The sequence below is a fragment of the Sinocyclocheilus rhinocerous genome, unplaced genomic scaffold (genome assembly GCF_001515625.1).
Source record: "Sinocyclocheilus rhinocerous isolate Xijiao unplaced genomic scaffold, SAMN03320098_v1.1 scaffold605, whole genome shotgun sequence".
In the NCBI taxonomy this organism is placed as follows: Eukaryota; Metazoa; Chordata; class Actinopteri; order Cypriniformes; family Cyprinidae; genus Sinocyclocheilus; species Sinocyclocheilus rhinocerous.
The window spans coordinates 1,372,728-1,393,176 of NW_015661612.1; the positions used below are offsets into that span (position 1 = coordinate 1,372,728).

Here is a 20,449-nt window from a genome sequence, read left to right on the forward strand (position 1 = left end):
AAAAAAAAACCCCTGCACACAAAACAACAACAGTGCAACCCATGCAACTTTTATATCTGGTCCCATATGAGTTACATCCTTCCTTACAAATTACTACTTTTAATATTGTATCATAATTTAATGTCAATCTACGTTCTTTGTTGAAATAAATGGACATTTATGATAACTATGAAGATTTTAAATATACAAACTAGAGGAAATCGTGCCAGGCAGAAGGATACCTCTCCTCTAAGCACACAGTGGGGCAGCAGCGCGGTGGGAATCACTCGACTGTCAGCAACCTTTGTATGTGGATCAAAAATGAGCAGGTAAAATGCATATTTTCTGAACAGTGGCTTCTGGCATTTGGAACTTTGTTTTAACCGTCATTGTTTAGAGCAGGGGTGCCCGAACTCGGTCCTGGAGGGCCGGTGTCCTGCAGAGTTTAGCTCCAACTTGCCTCAACACACCTGGCTTTAAGTTTCTAGTATGCCTAGTAAGAGCTTGATTAGCTGGTTTAGGTGTGTTTAATTGGGGTTGGAGCTAAACTCTTCAGGACACCGGCCCTCCAGGACCGAGTTTGGACACCCCTGGTTTAGAGTCATTAGCTGTGTCTCATCTCGAAGGCTGCATCCTCTGAAGGTCGCATCCTCTGAAGGATGCGTATACGGAGTGTCCTCAACTCAGAATTAAACAAGACGGCAGAAAAGGAAACAGGAAGTATCACGTTGCTATGCCAACACATTTATAGCGTTGTTGCGCGCTCACGCTAGTTAAATGAAGATTAAAATATTGAGCATTAATTCATAAAACTAATTGTAGAAATCAATTTATTATAAAATTATTATAAGATTATTGTCTCCGTTCAGTTTCTACAATGAACAATATGAAAGTGACCCCTAAATGTACAATGTCCAGAGGGTTAAACAAATTAACAATTTCACGCCTTGCTAGCAAAGTACTGTTGTTTACGGCAATAATTGTGGGTTATCTGTAGCAGCAAAGGATACACCTCATGCATCCTCCGAATTCCTGTGAAAGAAGGTCACAATTGAAGGTCGCATTCGGAGTACTTGCTTTTCTGAAATGAGACAGCCTCGATGACGTATGCAGCCTTTGAAAGTGACCTCCGGAGGGCGTAGCCTTCAAAATGAGACACTGCAATTATTAAGCTTAATCTTGATTGTGTGTTTTTAAACTTGGATGTGGGCTGTTAATCGTTTAAAATTATGATTTTTACATTTGAGATCTTGTTTTAGTTGAAGGTGATGTAGTTATGTTTGTTGCTTGACACTAGTCAAGTCGTGTTCCCTATTTTGTTTGCCGTTGCATTTTGTCGAATAAGCGCCATTTTTCCACATGAGGGAATTTCCTCATTAGACAATCATTATAGCGCTGATTTATAATTAATCCTAGGCATAAGATGTGAAGTCTGGATTTTTCAATGTAGACTTTGTCTAAAATCTTAAAATACTGTTTAAATGAGTGAACATTTCAGACTACTCAGACCAGATTAATTGGGAGGCCTATGTACTACAATTCAGTTAGTCAACTAATTTAACAGATGATTTAATGCGGTGTCTGTGTCAAATGATATTCAAGTTCTACATTTTAGCTTATACTGTGGTTAGTGTCAATGCCGTTGGTCTGTCTGAATACTCGATTCTGATTGGCTGGTGTGCGTTCAAACAATTGAATGTACTTGTAGTTCCAGTCATTTTAATCACCTCTAAATTAATGCGCTACACAGCCTGATGAAATGTCCCTTACTGGTGAGTGCGTGCCTGTATTTAATGTTCCATTACATTATACATTGTTTATTTATAGTTACATTATTCACTTGTTATGCATACACTATGGTATGTGTACAGTGCGCATGATACAAATTTAGTCATCAGAACAGTACATTCACAGCCTGATTTTTGTAACTCTCATGCGTTGTGAATTGCAGTTCACTTAGCGGCCACCAGTGTTGCTAATAACAATTTTTTTTATTTTATTCTACGTATGGCCCCTTTAAGTGAAGTTAAAATAGCCTTGGTATTTTTATGTTGCTGTTTAAATGATACATTTGACTTGTAACTTACAGTGCTGTCTTAAAACTGCACAGTTCTTGGGCTCAAAGATGTCTGTGTATCGCATGTTTACATAGAAAAACAATTATAACAGCGCGTTCTATGTGGCCCTGATATCGACAACTTGAGTCTCGACTGAGACCTACAGACTTCTTAATTCAGTTTCTCTGATTTTTCAAACTAATTTGACCGTGTTTGTATGAGATGTGAGAGGTGCTTCATGCTTACGTGAAGTTTGTATTTTTAATGCGTCTCACACTTCTAATGCGTTTAATGTGCCTTTTTGACTCTGAATTATTTTATATGTATGTTTATTAAATGAAACATTTCATTTGCGTTGCTGAAATGTAGCCTCCAACTGTCTTTCCTTTTATTCATATAATGAGGTGGATGGGGATACTGAGAACAAGACAAAACTGACGCAATTCAACAAATTTGGTGAGATGGAGGTGGTTACTCTCGAACCAATACCAACGGAATGCCATCTGTAGCCTTCAACAAAAGAAATGTAAGTATAACTTTAAGTAATATGTCTTAATAGGTACATTGGTAATTATAATAATTCAAGTTGAATTCACTGCATGCTGGTTTTGTCATTCCCTCTTTCCCAGAATTCCTCAGACCAGACGTCAGAAATCCTCCAAGAATAGAACACATGTAAGTCAGTTACGTGAACTTATTTGTAATTTGTTCACCCTTGCTTCACTTGTGAACATTTGAAGTGTTTATGGTACTTATAAGTAATAAAAACAAATTAAATGTTGTGTACATCTTGTTTTTTTTATGGCAAACTGTTTTAATTTTGTCTTTTAGGTACCCTGCCAATGCAGAATATGTGCAGGTTTTTCTTCTTGTGAAATATTCCATTCCTTATGAATCTGGAAGGAAATGGCTATGTAAGTTACTTTTCAGACATTGCATTATGTGAAAAGACCTTACAAGTGTAAGATATCTCCGAAGTTCTAATGATCAGAAGTTGGTCATTTCTGTTTATATAAATTTTTAGAATTGGAGCTTTTCCTTTTGATCTGATTTGATTTTACCCTCTATTTTTGCAGTCATGGTACCAGTTCCTCAAACACAAATTCAAAGCGGAGCTGCACCTCTGGTTCTCGATGAGCAAGGAGAATGATGCTGTCTGAAGAAACTCTAGGATCCTGTCCCAGATCTATGTTAGGGGTAAGTGTATTCCTATACATTAACACAGAGCTTCTCTAACCTGTCCTGAAGCCCCACTATTTAACTCCAAGAACAATAAATAATAATACATATATTAGCATCCACGAAAAGGGATGATAACATTCTGTTTATTTAAGTGGTTGCTGCAGTTAAATAATCTGCTGCTTTAAGTGCCTGACCACTTTATTTCTGATTAGCTGTCAATGTTTTTATTGTTCAGTAAAAGAAAAATCAGTTAATTTAAAAACTACATTATGTGCATTTTACATGATTGCATACATTTTTTTTAAGTTGAGTGTTGCTTGTTATATTTAAAAAATAAATAGTAATTAAATTTAAGTTTGGGCTCTGTTAACTGTAACCTTATAGTAGACCTAATGTAAAAGGGCTCACTATAGTTTAGAGCAGTGTTTCCCAACCGGGGTGCCGTCTGTCGAGAGCAGGGGTTGCCGAAGTAGATTTTTATCCCTAAGAAAATTAATTATAACTGAGTTTGTTTAAAGAGAGCAATTTGTTCAGTAAACCACTGTTTAATAAAAAAATAAAATAAAACAGATTAGTTTTTCCCCCTGCTGTACCAAAACTGTACCGAACTGTGACATCAAAAACCAAGGTACGTACTGAACCGTCATGTTTGTGTACCTATACACCCGTAGTATTCAGTGATGTGACCAGATACCTTGATTGTCAAAGCCATATGATGTCTGTGTTGTGAGCATTTAATTTCTGTGTTATATGCTTTACATTTCCATGTGTTCAAGTTGAACCTGAATAGATAATTAAACCAGGAGATGGACTTTCAGGCCCTTGACACATGCTCTGTTGTTTCTCAAGATTCTCAAGAATGATTCTCTTGATTCTCAAGAATGTTTAAATTGTACATTTAATCTATGTGATAAAATGTTCATGGTATGAAAGTTACAGTAAATAATACTGTTTTTGAAAATGTGAAATTACTCAATATGCATCCTGCTATAATGACGACACATTGTTATGCAATATTTAATGCTCATTCTGTAAAAATTGTGCACAAAAATGTGAGAATGTAATATTTCAATGTTAAGTAATAAATGTGATGGAACAGCATTATGGCCTTTTTATTATTACTTTTTAATATTTTGATTAAAATTACAGGAACTAACTATTTTAATTACTGAATATTTACTGTATTTTTACAAGATGGTTATTTTCCGTTATTTCACAATTTTTTTTTACCGTCCAATTATTTTCAGAATTGTGTCGGAATATTTCTTTTTTTTTTTTTTTTTGCAGTGCAACTGCCAAAAACTCTGATTAACTTGATTAACATCACATCACTCTTGGTTTTGTCACAGTGTTATGCTTCATGACAAAGAAAGCTTGGTTTGTAGCAGGTCCTGTTAGTTGGCGTCTAGAGAGAATTAAAATACAGACATCATTAAATATCCCACGGAGCTTATGGAATTAACATAAAAACCACCCAATAGAGCATAGCTGGCCATCAGAGAGTCTCTAAGCATTTGATCGTGTAACACTGAGTCTCATTACCTGCGATTTAATCATGTCATACCGTTCTCCACTCACCAGTACGCTCGCAGGTATTGATGGACCTCTTGAAAAGCCCCATCTTAGCCGCAGCGCAAGGCTGCTGTCTTAATGAATTGGGCTGTTTTCATCTGCTTATTGAGTGTTTGATGTGTAAGGGCTTCCGTCTGTGTGGTTAACTTTGGTTGCCACGGTAATCAGGCCCTTTGTTGGGCTGTTTTGTTTGCTTGTCTCAGGTTTGATTGAGATCATTAGCAGTGAGGGGAGGACAGTCAAACTCTTCAGAGTTTACATCTGCAGCTGTATACAGGGTGACATACCCCTCCTTTCTCTTTACACGCGTGCACACACACACACACACACAAATACAACACTGCTCCCATCGCAGCATTTTTGTTGAAGTGTAATTATTGGTGCTTGCAAGCATCACTATTACTGTTGCTCATACTTAAGGTGAGGGATACTAACCGCAAGACCTGTCATCATGGTGGTGAGTTTTGAATAGGCAATTTCCACATTTTCTTCAGAAATTTAGTATTTTGGACACTTCTACACATTCAAACTGCTTAATTTTCAGCAGTCATTACTCCAGTCTTTAGTGTTATCCTTCAGAAATCATTCTAATATGCTGATTTGAGGTTCAAGAAATGTTTCTCACTGTTATTAATGTTGAAAACATTTGTGCTGCTTAATATTTTTATAAACCATGATATTTATTTTTTCAGTGTTCTTTGATGAAAAGTTTAAAAGGACAGCATTTTTTTTCAAAATATAAATGTTGTAACAATGTCAAAGTGCTACATAAATTTTTTATTTTTTTTTTGGTATTAAAATACTAAAATGCTTCTTTGGTCTAACAGAGATGGCTTTCCAAGTAAGGCATTTTTTATGCTTTGCGTTTTGTTTGGCAACTTTGACCTGACCAGTCGTATGAGCTGGTGGTGGTACTACCAGACAGGGAGCGTTTTTGGCAAGCCTGTTCAGATAAAATTATTATTTTTGCAATTTTATTACTGGTACTGCTAGTAGTGCCACAGAAGTAACACATTTTGACCAGCTGCAGCTTGTCCTTTGACTAAGTGTCATTAGAAAGTTTAATAACATAATATTAATAATTATCATCAACATCCATAGGCTTTCTACTATTGAGCATTGGTTTTTCGTTTTCATTGACGTCCTGTGCCCTTGCCTGAATGACTTCAAAATAGCTCCTTTGTTAGAAGGTGATGTAAAGCTGACATTTTTCTTTTGCAAGTAAGGGGAAGAAATGACTAACCTGCTTGGATATTTTTTTTTATCTTGTCCCATGCTTCACCTTGTAAACACAATACTGAAGCTGTAGAGTGCAATAAGAAACCGAGAACCTGACCTATTGACACCTTCATGGATCTTTATATTTTTATGTGTGTGTTTTAAGAAATTTTCAAGATAAATGGGCTTTCACCCTTGGCCTAAGAACTAGTCCTGTTCAATAACTAACAATTCCTCCGGTTTGACTGTGCATCATATAATAGTCCTGAAACCATGACATTATTGTCATGAGTGTGTGTATTAAATTAACTGTTACTGTGATCAATTGACATAGGGATTAACTTCTTTTGACCTCCTTACTTAGAACGTAAACCCAGTGGTCCAACCATTCACAAAGTATTATCGAGCACCTCAGCGAGGTTACTACTAAACGCTTCCTCGGCACTGCAGTTACCCTGCTCTCAATGCTATTGAGATAATCCCCATCTCATATGACCGCGTGGGTTGAGGAAATGCCTAGATCAAAAATGCAGATGGTACTGGAGATCACAGGAATACATTGTTGTGTGAGGACGTGAAAGGTATGATTGGAAGATGCAAACTTAAAAGGATAGCTTACCCTAATGTTGTTGCAGAATGCTATGAGAATCAACTTCTTGATTGGACCCCATTGACTTTCATTGTATGGTTATAAAGAGACTTTTTTTTTTTAATGTTTTATTTATATAGTTATTATATAATATTATGAGGGTGAGTAAATAATGACAGAATATTTATTTTTGGGTGAATTATCCTTTTTGATGAAGTTTACAGTTACAACGTTTGGGGTCGGTAAGATATTTATTTATTTATTTATTTATATTTTATTTTTTAAGTTTGCCGGTAGCCATTGACTTGCATAGTAATTATTCACTCATAAGACTTCTGCCGTATCACTTGTCTAAAAAAATTTTTTTATTCTGGACTGGGTCATCTTGTGGGGGTGGTCATTTTGAGATCACATGACTTAGCTGAATACTACTCGTTTTATGTTGCTGACTTCTTTATTATTGATCTTCTAATACCATGACAAGTATAAAATTAATCAGCACATCTTTAATGAAACATTATTTACTGAGACATAAGAAGAAAAATGTAGATTTGAGTTAGATTGATAGAGAGTGGAAACAAGCAGAGTTGGATAAAGACTTGAAAAATAGAGAGGGGGGAAGCTGAAGTGGTGGGTATTTCATCAGTGTTCCTCATTGTGAAGAGAGATCTACACTTTCTGAAGGGACCCTCTCAAGGCTAAAAACCTGACTTGGAGCAGCCGAAGAGATGGAGGGAGAGAATGATCAACGGAAAAAGAAAGGGTCTGGGGGTAACTGGGGATCGATGAACATTTCAACTCTTCTTGTCCAGTTAGGGCCCACATGAGACTTTGTCCCCAAAGCACACATTCATTTATTCGTTTAACTTACTGTGTATTCATCTTTTTTGAGTCTGCGTCGAGCAAATCAGCCTGTGTAGGAGTATTGATCTGGACTTTTATTCCCGTCTGTGTTTGTTACTTACGCTGCCTTTTGCCTCTTCAGCTTCTCCTTGAGTACTGTCATCAGACTGTTCTTTTATTTCATAAACATCTGCTTCTCCATTGACCCTGTTTTAGTGTCTCAGTGGGCCTTTTTGTGGACTCTACCTATTTATTTAATGCTTTACTCTAATACTGAACTTGGTGTCATTGAAATAATGATGCTGTGCAGCTACACCGTCAGTCTTAACATGGTTTTCAAACTACTTTTATTTAAAAATATGTGTTTTAAACTTTTTCCCTTAATCTGAGATGGACGTGGTGTTTCAGATGTTGTTTGTCCGTTCATGTTCTCCCCAGACAAACCTCCCCATCTTCAAGCTGAAGGAGTCACGTGTCCGGAGGAGATACAGCGACTTTGAGTGGTTGAGAGGAGAGCTGGAGAGAGAAAGCAAGGTGAAGGATTGGTGAAGGATAGAATATGAATGAAATAATAGTGTTGATTTGGTTGGAACATGGTGCACAAATGTTCAGGGTGAGGGATTTTATTATCCTTCTGTGTTGTTGTAAGGGTCCATTTCAACTAGAAACATTTAAGCTTTTTCAATCACTGGATTGGAAATGATTCTGTAGTTGAAGTAATGACGTTTGAAGTGATTGTAAGAGACCTGTGATTGCATTCTGAGATGTATGAAACTTAAATGAAGTTTTTGTATTTCAAATAGGTGGTAGTTCCTCCTCTTCCTGGAAAGGCTCTGATCAGGCAGCTCCCATTCCGTGGGGATGATGGTATATTTGACGACTCTTTTATCGAAGAACGGCGGCAAGGCCTAGAACAGTTCCTCAACAAGTAAGTTACAAGTTCTGTTCACCAGAAACACATGAGGACAAATTCACAAATGAGGACAACATTTCTAATTTAACAATTAACCGGTATCTTCTCCAAATTAAGTATATTTTGTGCAGATTCTTTTATCTAAACTCACTTTGCACAGCATTCCAGTTGTACATTTGATCAGTTCATGCATCGCTTGGCAGTCGAACTCATGACTTTAAAAAGAAAAAAAAATTTATGGTGTGCCACAATTATTGGCACCCCTGCAAATTCTTAGGAGTGAAAATGTAACTAAGTATATTCCCATCCATGCTGGACATTTTTAATGTTATCTGAGTGATTAGGAATACTAAAATGTAAGCCATGAAAGAAAACTGGCCATGCAAAAAGAAAAAGAATTTTAAAAAAATTCAAAAGGTGCCGTGGCATGCACATTTGAGAAACAAAATTGTTTAGTGATGTTAAATATAAAAAAAAAAAAACAGTTATTTATATTTATTTGTAAATATTTTAATTTAGATTTAAGAGGCTACACAGCAAAGGTGGTGAACTAATGGAGGAAACTGTATGTACCCATGATGCATTGTGGAAATGTTAGTTATTGAAAAAATGAATTTTTTCCTTGCGATTTTATTCTCAAGTGTTGATATGAGAAGATTTGCATGGTCCTCTACTGTGTGTCCTTCCTCTTAACTTCTTTTAGCCTCGGCACATCTGAACTGTTTTTATAAAGAGCACTGAAGCAGTTATAATGAAATGCAATAGTTTTTCCTCTTTCTGTTAATTTTGAGTTTTTAGGAAAAGGTACTTCAGTAAAAGAGAAAAACAGACACTTGCCAGCCTTTGTGTCATCTGATGTCTTCCCTCACACTTTTTTCCTTCTCTCATAATTACCTACAGAATGATCAAAACTGATGAGAGGCCGCAAGTGCACCAGCTTTACTTTTTACATTTGTTTTATTTTTGATGTGTAATTTATGATAATTGCGAGTGAAATTACAGGCGTGCATACCTTTTCCCTACAAGATGTTGTGTGCACTCCTGCTTATTTTTGATCCGAGGTGCCGTTCCCCCGCCGACTGAGACAATAAAAGTTACAGTTCGATTGTAATTATTTGCTGTGATTGCAGACTTTGCCATTATCTTTGTTTCATGTGCAAATGCGCCGGCTCTACCTGTTTGAATTTTAATACGAGACGAACAGCTGTAAATTAGGTTTGAAGAAAGAAAGGATATGGAGGTAATTAAGATGGGATTTTTTTCTTTTACCAAAAATTCCTGAATTAAATGTCATTGTTCGCTACTAATAGCACCTGGAGAAGGGAGACGCATTCCCATCATACATCTAGACTATGTGTGAGTAGCTTTGTACGTTTGCCTGTCCCAAATCTGAAAATGATCCTCCGTCATCTTGACTTGTAACATCGTGAGCATCGTGTAATTTTAGAGGTGTGAGGGTCCTTTTTTATTCCAGTGGAAGCTGGAATAGATTGAATGGTAAAATAATGAGTTTAATTAGCATGATGGCTCATTCTACTGTTTTTAAAGATATGCGTAATTAAATTTCGATATTATGAAATTCAAGCTGGATGATTTATGATCTGAAGAAGAATGCTGCAAAATGTCACAGCCTCCTAATGATATCTAAGAGTTGTATCTTGATTGGGGTCAAAGTTGATTCCACCTCCACTCTCTCTCTCTCTCTCTCTCTCTCTCTCGTGCACACGCTTTACAGTGTGTATCTTTGCATAATATTTTTATGGTGGCTAATATCCATTTTTTGGTCTGATTTTTCCAGAGTGGCTGGTCATCCATTGGCCCAAAATGAGCGCTGCCTGCACATGTTCCTACAGGAGGAGTCGGTGGATAAAAGCTACACCCCTTCCAAAGTTAAACAAGCCTGAACCGGTCTGGACTCTACACGCACAAACACAAAAACATGGCCCACGAGAAATAAGAAATGTTTGAATCATTCTTAACTGGAACCGAATCTTAGCATGAACCATAGGGTGTCCAAAACATTTACGAAATGATTGAAAACGTTCCCTACAATTAGTCATTGTGTCACTTCACTTCTCCAAAAGTACTTTTTTGATCTTTCCTTCTAGATGGTTTCGGTCTTTTTGCTTTGATTTATAAATCCATAATGTTAATATTACCACTTTAAGTCAGATCAAATGCGTTCTTGTGTAATTCATTGTGGTTAACAATTATTTATGGTAGTTTTGTCTGAGCACCACTAACTTCGATTAGTATAAGATCAAATGAAACGAACCAAATAACTATATCACAATTATGCAAGCACACTATATCACACACATTGGCTTCCCTGTGTTATTGTTACTGCCTACTTGTGTTGCTTTTAATGCTGAAGAACACGTACAGCAGCTCACTGTGCAGGATGCACTTAATTGGGAACCTCCTTTCTTACGTGGTGGTTGATCGTGTGCTGTGTGTCCCACTTAGCTGCAGACAAGCCTGTTTTTACTGTGTAATGGCGGTACACCAAAACCAAGAGAAAGTGCTGCCTACAATGCATGTTTCCAGATTTGTATACTGCTGTGCCATTGTTTTGTTTATGAGAATTTTCCAATAAAACGTATCAAATACACACACGTATGATGTGGTTTGCAAAACTAAAGCATCTCTGTTTGGTTCCACTAAAATATCTTTTAAGAGATGATCCTAGCTTTAGAGTGGTTGTAGCATTTAGTCTGCATTAAAAGGTTTTTCTCTTTGACCGTCAGGAGTTTGTCGCCTAGGGGTGTTCTGTTAGACACCATGAACTCCGATCCATTTAAATAATATAAAATCATACTTGCAACAGCTTTAGGATAGGAAAATCCATTTGTTTTGGTAACATGTTTATTTTTCTGTTAAATAGCATGCAACTGAAAAAGACAGAAACCCACAGAAAAGAAAACCTGTTTTATTTCAGAGGAAATAACTTATGTTAACTGGAGGACAAGTATTAGTATTCTATGTGCAGGAATTATTCAAATGAACATGTTTTCTCATTTTAGCCTTACACGATGAAGTTATTTAGACTAGGTATTCATCCACAGCACATGGACATTTGTCAAGTATTATACACTAAACAATATTTAAAAACTGCATAAATTCATTTAGTTATTGTTCATTTGTTATTGGATGCTTTATTCAAGTGATTTAAAACGTCATGATACCAAGATAACTGTAAATGAGGGTGATTCCATTTACTGATAAACAGATGTCTAAATAGAATGCATTTAGTCAAAGGATTTTTATAGATTTTCTAAGACTGAGGCAGGTGGCTTTGAAAAGGAGAATGATATTAGGAATGGTTACTCAGAATAGAAAAAGGAGTGAGGAAGGAATGAGAGGTCATAGGGCCCTGAATGCTCAGATACAGACCAGGAATCTTAAAGAACACAGGCAATACTAGGTTGTGAAGGTCAGTTCCTCCTCAAATGTCATTTAAAAACAGTAGAGTAGAAGAAACTTTTTTCATTGTAAGGCTTGGCTTGGTTCTGCTGCTAATTGGCTAGTTATTTGTGTGTGTGTGTGTGTATATGTATATAATATATAAAATATTTTAGGGTCAAAGTTGATTCGTAGATTTAAATAATTCTTCAAATAAGGGTCATTTGTTTTGTGTGGGTATTAATAGTGTAGTTTACTGAAACCAGGAAAAAAAATGACCTGAAGTAAAGGGATAAACACTGCACTTAACTTTATCTATAATACTTTAATACTTTTTGGAAGTGTGTGTAGGATATATAACCGAGTGTACGCTATTGCGAAACGGGTGTGTTTTTGTATTGTTTCTAATTGCTGTACAAGACACTATAAGGTAAAGAGAAGGGCACAGCCGCTTGGCTCATGTAACCTTGGAGTTCACTCCACATCAGAGCAGCCCATTAAAAAGGAACTGGGATAAATTGGACTGAAAGTTGTCATTGCAATCATGTTTCTTTCTATTGTATCCTCTCTATCAAAAAATGAAAATAAAAAAAATGCAATTTGGGCAAAGCCCTTGATTTGTGAAAGAGTGCTTGAAACCCGAGCCGTGCAAGGCACACTCAAGGTCTAGGGTGTTGTATTGGCAATGGTTCAATATGCACTTACGTGCAGACGTGAACCTCTCTGTCCCCGTTTAGGGTGCAATGGACCTTTCGCTGCTTGTAGAAGGAAGCCTTAGAAACCCAAAAAGCAAAAGGAGACAAGAATTTGACAGTCGTTGAAGGACCAGGCGATCAATATTCAATATTTATTCTAATATCTTAGAACGACTTTCACAAAAATTATCACTGTACAACGAGAAATGTATTTACAGACTACAAAAACAAATCCAAGTGCTGATCATGTCTCTTTTCCAGGGTTAGTAGCTAGTCAAACAAAGGCGCTTTAGATGGTGACCTCTGACATGGGCCATGTATTGAACAGAAACAGCTTTTTAAACATCAGTAAAATTACGTTTTATAGAGTGGGCGCACAGAAAACTCACAATGCTGACAGACCTCTGTATCCAGAGGATTTCAAATGCCCTGCCCATGAACCCTAATCTTCTGTTAAGGTCACAGAGTGTGGGTGCTGCGGCCTCTCAGTCACCTCAATAGGTTATTATGTGATGCATCAAGTCCGTAATGATCAGTCCTGCTGCCTTCCTGCAGAGTTTAATTCCAACCTTTCAGTGTACATTTCAAATAAACCTGATGAGCTGGTTCAAGTGTTTTGATTAAAGTTGGAGCTTCTGCTAGAAGTTAAAACAGGAATGAACTTACTCTTCTGTTCTGACTCATGGGCCTTTGGTTTTCAGCACTGTCAAAGGGACAGCGACCTACTTCCCTGCAACATACCTCATGGTTTCTTTTTTTTAAATTATTTTTTGGTTTCCTTCAAAGTTCTTGTGGACAAACGAATGATAGTGATGCTGAAATCAAAACAGCATTGGTCATAAAGGTATTGGTCAAATGGACACAAAACGTCCCGTTTTGAAATGAATGATTGTACAAACTCACGGACACGCCATTCAAATATATGACTACCAACTAATAATATTGTATTTAAATCATGATAGAACAAGAACATATTAAGCTTATTAAGTTACTTCCATAAACGAACTTAAATAGATTAAAAGTAAATCAATTAGAAAAGTACTGGTTAAACGTTCATTTTTCTTTCTAAGCAGTAAGCTCAACTTGTAGAGATTCAGTCTTGTTTGTTTTATAGTTTCCCTGCATAGTAACATCTTGACATTGGTAGAGCTTTATTCTCCAAACAAGTGCGTGAAGTATCACATTAGGGTATCTGGTATCATCCACAGCGTCCCAGCGTCCATGCGAATGCCAAGGTCAAAGATACATTTTGTTGTTTCTTTTCCCTCTCTCGGTAGCTCATATATCACTGGATTTGTACATGTCGGAGAGCAGTCGTGTGATGGGCACGTTTCCGATGGTCTTTTTGAAGAACACCTCTTCAATGGTGGATTGACCAACTGAACGTAGAGCAGGCAAGAGCAACAGCAGTTTGCCAAAGCGACACGGCTGAGTGGGGTACCTGAAACGCAACCATTCGTTTTTTAAATACTCAAAATGAAGCAGAATTCAGAAGTGTTCTCAATTTGCCATTGTTCTTGCACAATAATTATTTCATGAGGCTTTTATAGATTCATTGTTTCAGGAAGTATTAGCTGTACCTGGTGTGGATGTAGCTGTTTAGAGTCAGCTGGGCTTCGTCCTGAAGGGCGGCAATGGCACTGGCGTTGCGAAAGCTCCTCAATTCAGAACCACTGTGTGTTGGAACTGCAAGAACGGAAAAACGACAGCAGGTTTGTTCAGCTACTGTTTGGCCAGTTGAGAAAGTTTCTATAATTATTATTATTAATAATAATATTTCGCTTTATTATTTTGTATTTTATTTTATTTTATTTTATCAAGCCTCACCCGCTTTAAAGGTGACGATGCACTTAAGGCAAGCGAACTCCGTAGCGTCCAGTCTTAACTGTCTGAAGCGCGTCACGACCTCCTGCAGCGCCTGGATCTCTGCGATGATTTTGTTTAGCCTCTGGGAATCTGTGTTCTCGGTGTTCATTCCTAATTCGCGAGAAAGCGCCAAACATTACACTTGTATGCATATAACATTGGAAGTAATCATATTTTTACAAAACGTAAACGTGACGTAAAATCTTGCGTAAATCTTAGGAGTAGGCTATGCTGTATGGCCTATACCTGAAACGGCTAGGAGAGTGCTGGAGTCCACTGGAATGGCCCATTGCGCTATGCCCAGCACGAACAGTTCCCTCCAGGCATCTTCTAAAAGGATCAACTGCAAAAAAAAAAAAGTAGTAGGCTAGTTCATTAATGACTATAAATAAAACACCTAGCATTTGGGTTTGGCTTTACACTTGAGGGCATATATAGCATATTTAATCTGTGTAAAATTAAACCTTGGCGAATAATAAGTGAAAATATTAAAACACTTGTTTACCTGGTCCGGTAGAGGCAGTGTGGAGAAGGCCGGAACGCTCTTGGCCCATTTAATGCTCATGAAGAGCAGGCGCGCGGCTGATTCGCACACAGACTCGGTCGCCACTTCATACAGGTACATGGGAGTGCCGCTAACTTCATGAGGATACTGAAAAGAGATTACATCATCACAGAAAATAAGCGGGGTTGTATGCATGCAGTTATGAGTTGAAGTGTAAGTTTTTCAGAAAATTCATATTAATTGATAATGCGTTTCGTTAAACTACATTGTTGTGAAGGAACGCGTTTACCTTCGGTGTGGGTTGGGCGAGTCCCACAGTTGCCTGCCGTTCCGGTGTGCTTGTGACCGTGTTTAACTCCAGATTGTGAGGCTCCAGCTGCGTGACTGTAGTGAAAAACGGCGGCCCCGGGATAGACGTGGATGGGAAATGGGTCGACGAACCGTTCACCTCTTTATGCCCTCGGAAATACAGTGCCACCTGCTTTCGAATGGTTGAAGTCCTCGGTCCTCTCTCGTGCTGCACGGCTGTAGTGATGTAACGATCAGTGACATGAGAAATAAGCGTTCTCATATGATAGGCTAAGCAGAAATCGTTGAAAAATTCATTTAGAAACATGTGCCATGTGCCAAGTAATATATTTCTTCTTGTTTGATTTATACATTTTTGAAAAGGTGTGTGTGTGTATATATATATATATATATATATATGAAATTTTCTGCATCTACCTATCAAAGTGGATTACAGGCATCAAGGCTAGAGACAAAATCATTTTCTGTTATATCTAAAATTGATTGAAGTATATAAAAAAGACAACTGTATTTACTAGCACTTACCATCTTTATTCATATTCACGTCTAGACACTTTTTCAAGCGACAGGCGCGACACTGATTTCTGTGTGTCTTGTCTACTGGACAGCCGCCCTGAGGAAAAGGATACAGTAGGATTCGTTTAGCAGTAATGGCAGACAAACAGCCTCTTCTGCTATATGCTCCACTGGTCTCCACTCCACAGGTATGTGGGAATGGCAGAGTAATGACGGCTATTGACTCGCTCCCCCGCCGCACGGCCAATAGTCTCATTCCCGCCTACCGCTCTCCAAATCCATCCAGTCCTTGCCGGTGCGTTAGATTGGATTACACCTGTTACACTAGACGGGGCAAAGGGCCCTCAAGGGCGCGGGAGGGGGCTCACTTCTGGGATAATCTTTCAATTATGAAAATCACTAGAGGTGTAGGCTAATCTAGTCCTTAGACGCGCTTGCTTAGATCAAATTAGCTGACGCTGTTATGGTTCAAACACATCGCTGTAATTGATTAGTATAGCTCACCTGTGTGCCAGATTTGCAGACATACGTTCTGTTTCTCCTTATGCTCCTCTTGAAAAATCCCGAGCAGCCATCACACGCATAAACACCGTAGTGCTTTCCAGAACTTCTGTCTCCACACACTTTACATGGAATGTCCAGAATCCGACCTAACAGAGATGGAAAATACAGCACTTATTTAAGGGAAATAAGCAACCCTATTGGAGACTTTGTCTATTTAAAAATATTGACAAACGTTTTGTAAAATTAGAATATTCATAAGGTTTTGTAGATTTTTTTAAATAATACTATAATAGAGTAGTAACTAGACAAAATGTTTTAGAAAGCCCAGTCCACACCCTCTTTGGGGCTTTTTGCAAAGGGCGGGAGCTGATTATCCTAATTAAGGCTTGAATACCCGAAAAGACGTCCGAACAAAAAGTTGGGGGTCTTAAAAGTACGTAGTCTATTCTTTTCACAAATTGGTATATAGGCTACGTTTAGTTAAGTTTATGATTACAATTTAGGCCGAGCTCATATTTCCACCTGGCGATAAATAGACACTAAATTGCGACGAGGATGTAACCATAGCAACAGAAGGCTTCTCTTGCGCATTCGTTCAGGTTCAATAAAGTGCGGTTCACCAACAAAACAAAAGTAGGCTACTTTCATTATTCGTCACTTTGTTAGATTTACTTAGACAAGTGTGTAACGCAAAAAGCATTACTTTTGTTTAAAACGATAGTTAGCGTTTGATTTTCTGTGATAAGTTCCCAAAATAAAAATTTTGCGCGAGACGCAAAATTTCATCAGACTGCGCCTGATAATTTTCTACAGAAATTTCCTGAAAATCATTGTATAATTTGCACATTTGCCCTAATAAATACTGTGTTAAAGGACACACTTTTAATGAGTCTGTCCATAGGAATGTGTAAACCGTAGGCCTACGTTGAGGGCGCATTGGTGGGAAGCGTCATATCGCAGGTCCCATAAAACAATGTTCAGTTGACGCGCACAATGGCGACATTAGGGAGAGTGTTAACTTAATGATTTCCCCATTGAGCCTCGTCTGACTGGCCTGGTCTCGACAAGCTGCCAACCCCGCTTCATAATGAAGCTCGGCAACTGCTTTCTTCGCACCGTCTATGGGCTCGCGGATTAGGGAGTGACACGGGAGAGGAGAATAATACGCACCAGCGCGTTTCAGCGACTCAAATGAAGTGTATGCAAATGAACTTGGAGTAAATGAAAATTGTGATTTTTCTTGTGTGTGCAGAACACTTTTTTTTCTGTATTTAAGTCTGTCAATAGAGGTATATTTGCATGTATATGGGGGAGTCGTTTAGAGAAACGGCTATGTAATTACACTGACATATGTCCACCTGCTCATTGATTTTCCAGTGACCCGTCAAAAAGGGTAGCATGGGAATTCGGATATAGACCGGTAACGACGGAGAAGGAAAACGACTTCATGCACTCTGACTTCTTAAAACAAGAAAAGGAAGAAAAAAATCTATGCTGCATTTTAATGTAAAAACACATTTCTGTCTGTGCATGCCAGATGTTCCTCGTATAGGTCCTTTCAGAAATGATAATGGTGTTTTGATACAGGCTTTTGGTGATCACTTGTAACGGAAAAGTGACTTAAGATCACTTGTATTATTTGTTATTATTTGTTATTATTACTTGTATCAAGTGTATTATTTTGAAATTTAAGAACAGTGCGAAACTCTCAAGTAAATGTCTTGACAACAAATGTAGATTAATTGAATATTTCATTTCAAATGCTTGTATTTTGCATGACTGAAAGAGAACACCTCTCATGTGATGGAGACAACTTGTTGCTTTTGTCTCAGAGTCGTTTTGAAAGTTTAAAATTGCTCCACAGTTAGGCTACACTTTTTTCCCCAGATGATAAAGCGCTTGAAGCTAGAACGCCTGCATTTTAAGTGCATTTACAATTTCTATTTTGATTTTTTTGATTTTTATTGTTTCTACGATTTTGTGTCTATTTAAGATAACTAAACCCATCAAAACAGACAGTTTTTTTTTTTCGAGGAAGTCATAAAGTCCTACTGTCTTCCATCCAGTTCAACTGGTACTGGTACGTTGGTAAGAAACTGAATTGAAGGCGGATTTGTTTTAGAGAAGGGAACACGTCTTTAACTTTCCCCGGTGGGGGTCCCAGTCTGTCGCATTGTGCGCTGTAATTGTTTAAAGACATATAGCATATTTCATTACTGTAATCAGCATCAACCCTGGGACCTGCTGCACTGGATTACGTGCAGTTGTGAGAAACTCTGAACGTAATAGGCCTTCGACCACCCAAACAGTGGCGTAATTTCACCCCTGTAAAACAAATAAAACATTTTTTTAAATTTAATACTCATGTGAATTTTAAATATCACCTGAGACCGCATCGCCCCCTCCTCATTTTACACCTGAAATCATTTTAAGAGTCAAATACGTGTAAAGTGTCGTCAGAAAGTGTTTTTGGGGTAGGCATTCAAAATAATCAACGAAAAGTTTAGGCCTCAACGAAATTATTTCACTTGTTCACCGGTGCTAAATAAATTACTCCTTACAAATTTCATATTCATACAAATTACTCATAAAATACTAGGATAGATTTTTAAAAAATTGTGTTAAATCTAAAATATGTTCAGTTTTGTTATTTAGAAATCATTACTCATTATAGTGTGCTTTAAAAATTGTGATTGGGTTACCTTATTTTCTTTGCCTTTCACTTGAATGAATTGTATTGCCTTTTTCACTTTCACTTGAAGCCACTTAAACTTTTAAATACCTTTAACACTATTTTTTTTTTCAATTTCATTTAAGCCTAATGTAAAAAGTCAAATAGAGGCGCACATTTTACCACCACACGCCTATTACAGGCAAATCACACTCAATATTTCATATTTCATATTTCAAGAAATGTTTCCAGTTAGACAATTATGAGAATTTTATCTGCAAAATAAATTTTAACTGTAAAATAATAAATTGACAGAAAACATTTATTATAGATGAATTTCAGGGCACTTGCATTCTTGTTACCTTGAAATTAATTGAAAGTCAAAAGAGATAGGCTGCTCGGAGCAGCCTAATAAGGAAAACTCAGCAGATCTGCTTTGATGACATATTATGCATAGTTTACGCATACCTTAGGGCCACATTATGATATTTTAAAACTGTACAGGCTGGTACAATATAATTAGTAGTTCATTTCTTTTGTTTAGAATTTCAGTGTGCACGCACAACTTACGCTCAACAAAGTGTAATGGGGAAACGAGGCTGTCAAAACATTCTCAGCATCACTAAACGCCAACTTATCTCAGATGTTTTTGTGCTTATCCATTTATTTATTTTCTTACAATTTCACATCTAAGATGTATACAAATGATTTATAGTGTTTTGCCTGCTTCGAGATAATCTTTTTTTTTTTTTTGGCAGTCGTACTATCAGTCTAAGAGGTAGGCAATAAGCAACAATTTGACAGCATGTAAATATTTCGATTTGCGTTTGACAGCTCTATGGAGTTTACGCGATTTTTGTCATCTTAACCCATAAGCAATTATTTTACTTTCACTTATTTCGTAAACAAAAAGAGACTGCGTTTTTACTTCGCCATCACGCTATTTCTAACAACATGCAAAACTCGAAAGTAAAGAAAGACGATCTACTCACTGGATTTGACATTTAAAATATCCAGACAACCACTTGTTGAACCAGCAGGCTTGCTCATGTTGAAGACCTCAGCTCCAAGAAAACTGCGTTGAAAAGTTACACTTTTCAGGCCCAGGGGAGTCTTAACACTTTTGACTTGGTTTTTAAAAAAAAATACAAGCATAAATTTAACATCCGATTTGCGGTGGACAACTGGTCCTCTGCTTTCTGTTGGAGTTTTCTTTGATTGTGTCCAAGTCGCTCCTCTTGATTTTCAGCAAATAGAATCCAGATTTCATCTGACTGTTGACTGATGCGATGGATGCAGCCCCACAGACAATATATGCCCAAACCGGTCCCTGGTCTCAGCGCCAAGGAAACTTGGTGCAACTAATGAAGAAACACTGGGGCTTAAGCCAGCACTGTACTGCTCAAAACCAGCTTTAAAAGTACAACATGAGCTGGGAACTGCGTCTCAGCCCGGAGCCTTGGTGAGTGACTTTGTGATGTGTACCGTCAGATTAAAGGCTTGGTAATATGTATGAGATGTATTAGAGTAGGGGGGCGGGAGAGAGAGAGAGGGAGGGTGGGAGGAGAGCCCAACTTCCTTTGACCGCTTAGCTTTCCCCTGCCTTCTGCTTCAACTCCTGCTCGCGC

At 37.6% G+C, this 20,449-nt stretch overlaps 2 protein-coding genes across 2 annotated transcripts in view; one reads left to right on the forward strand and one right to left on the reverse strand.

Annotated features, from left to right (window-relative positions):
* The window catches only part of LOC107726474 (sorting nexin-3-like), a 26,869-nt gene extending 15,905 nt beyond the window's left edge, over positions 1-10,964 (forward strand). The window contains exons 2-4 of the mRNA XM_016536069.1: positions 7,879-7,974; positions 8,244-8,368; positions 10,152-10,964. Of these exons, the coding sequence (XP_016391555.1) occupies positions 7,879-7,974; positions 8,244-8,368; positions 10,152-10,257 (327 nt within the window). The 3' untranslated portion in view covers positions 10,258-10,964. The remainder of the gene's footprint in view (positions 1-7,878; positions 7,975-8,243; positions 8,369-10,151) is intronic.
* A 2,179-nt stretch (positions 10,965-13,143) lies between these two features.
* Positions 13,144-20,288, reverse strand: LOC107726424 (nuclear receptor subfamily 2 group E member 1-like). The gene is made up of 9 exons (XM_016535982.1): positions 19,814-20,288; positions 16,151-16,296; positions 15,656-15,743; positions 15,111-15,346; positions 14,822-14,968; positions 14,563-14,659; positions 14,278-14,427; positions 14,031-14,136; positions 13,144-13,891 (listed from the first exon to the last, which is right to left on the reverse strand). The coding sequence occupies exons 1-9, from the start codon at positions 19,974-19,976 to the stop codon at positions 13,729-13,731; spliced, it is 1,296 nt and encodes a 431-aa protein (XP_016391468.1). The 5' UTR covers positions 19,977-20,288; the 3' UTR covers positions 13,144-13,728.
* Positions 20,289-20,449: the final 161 nt, after the last annotated feature.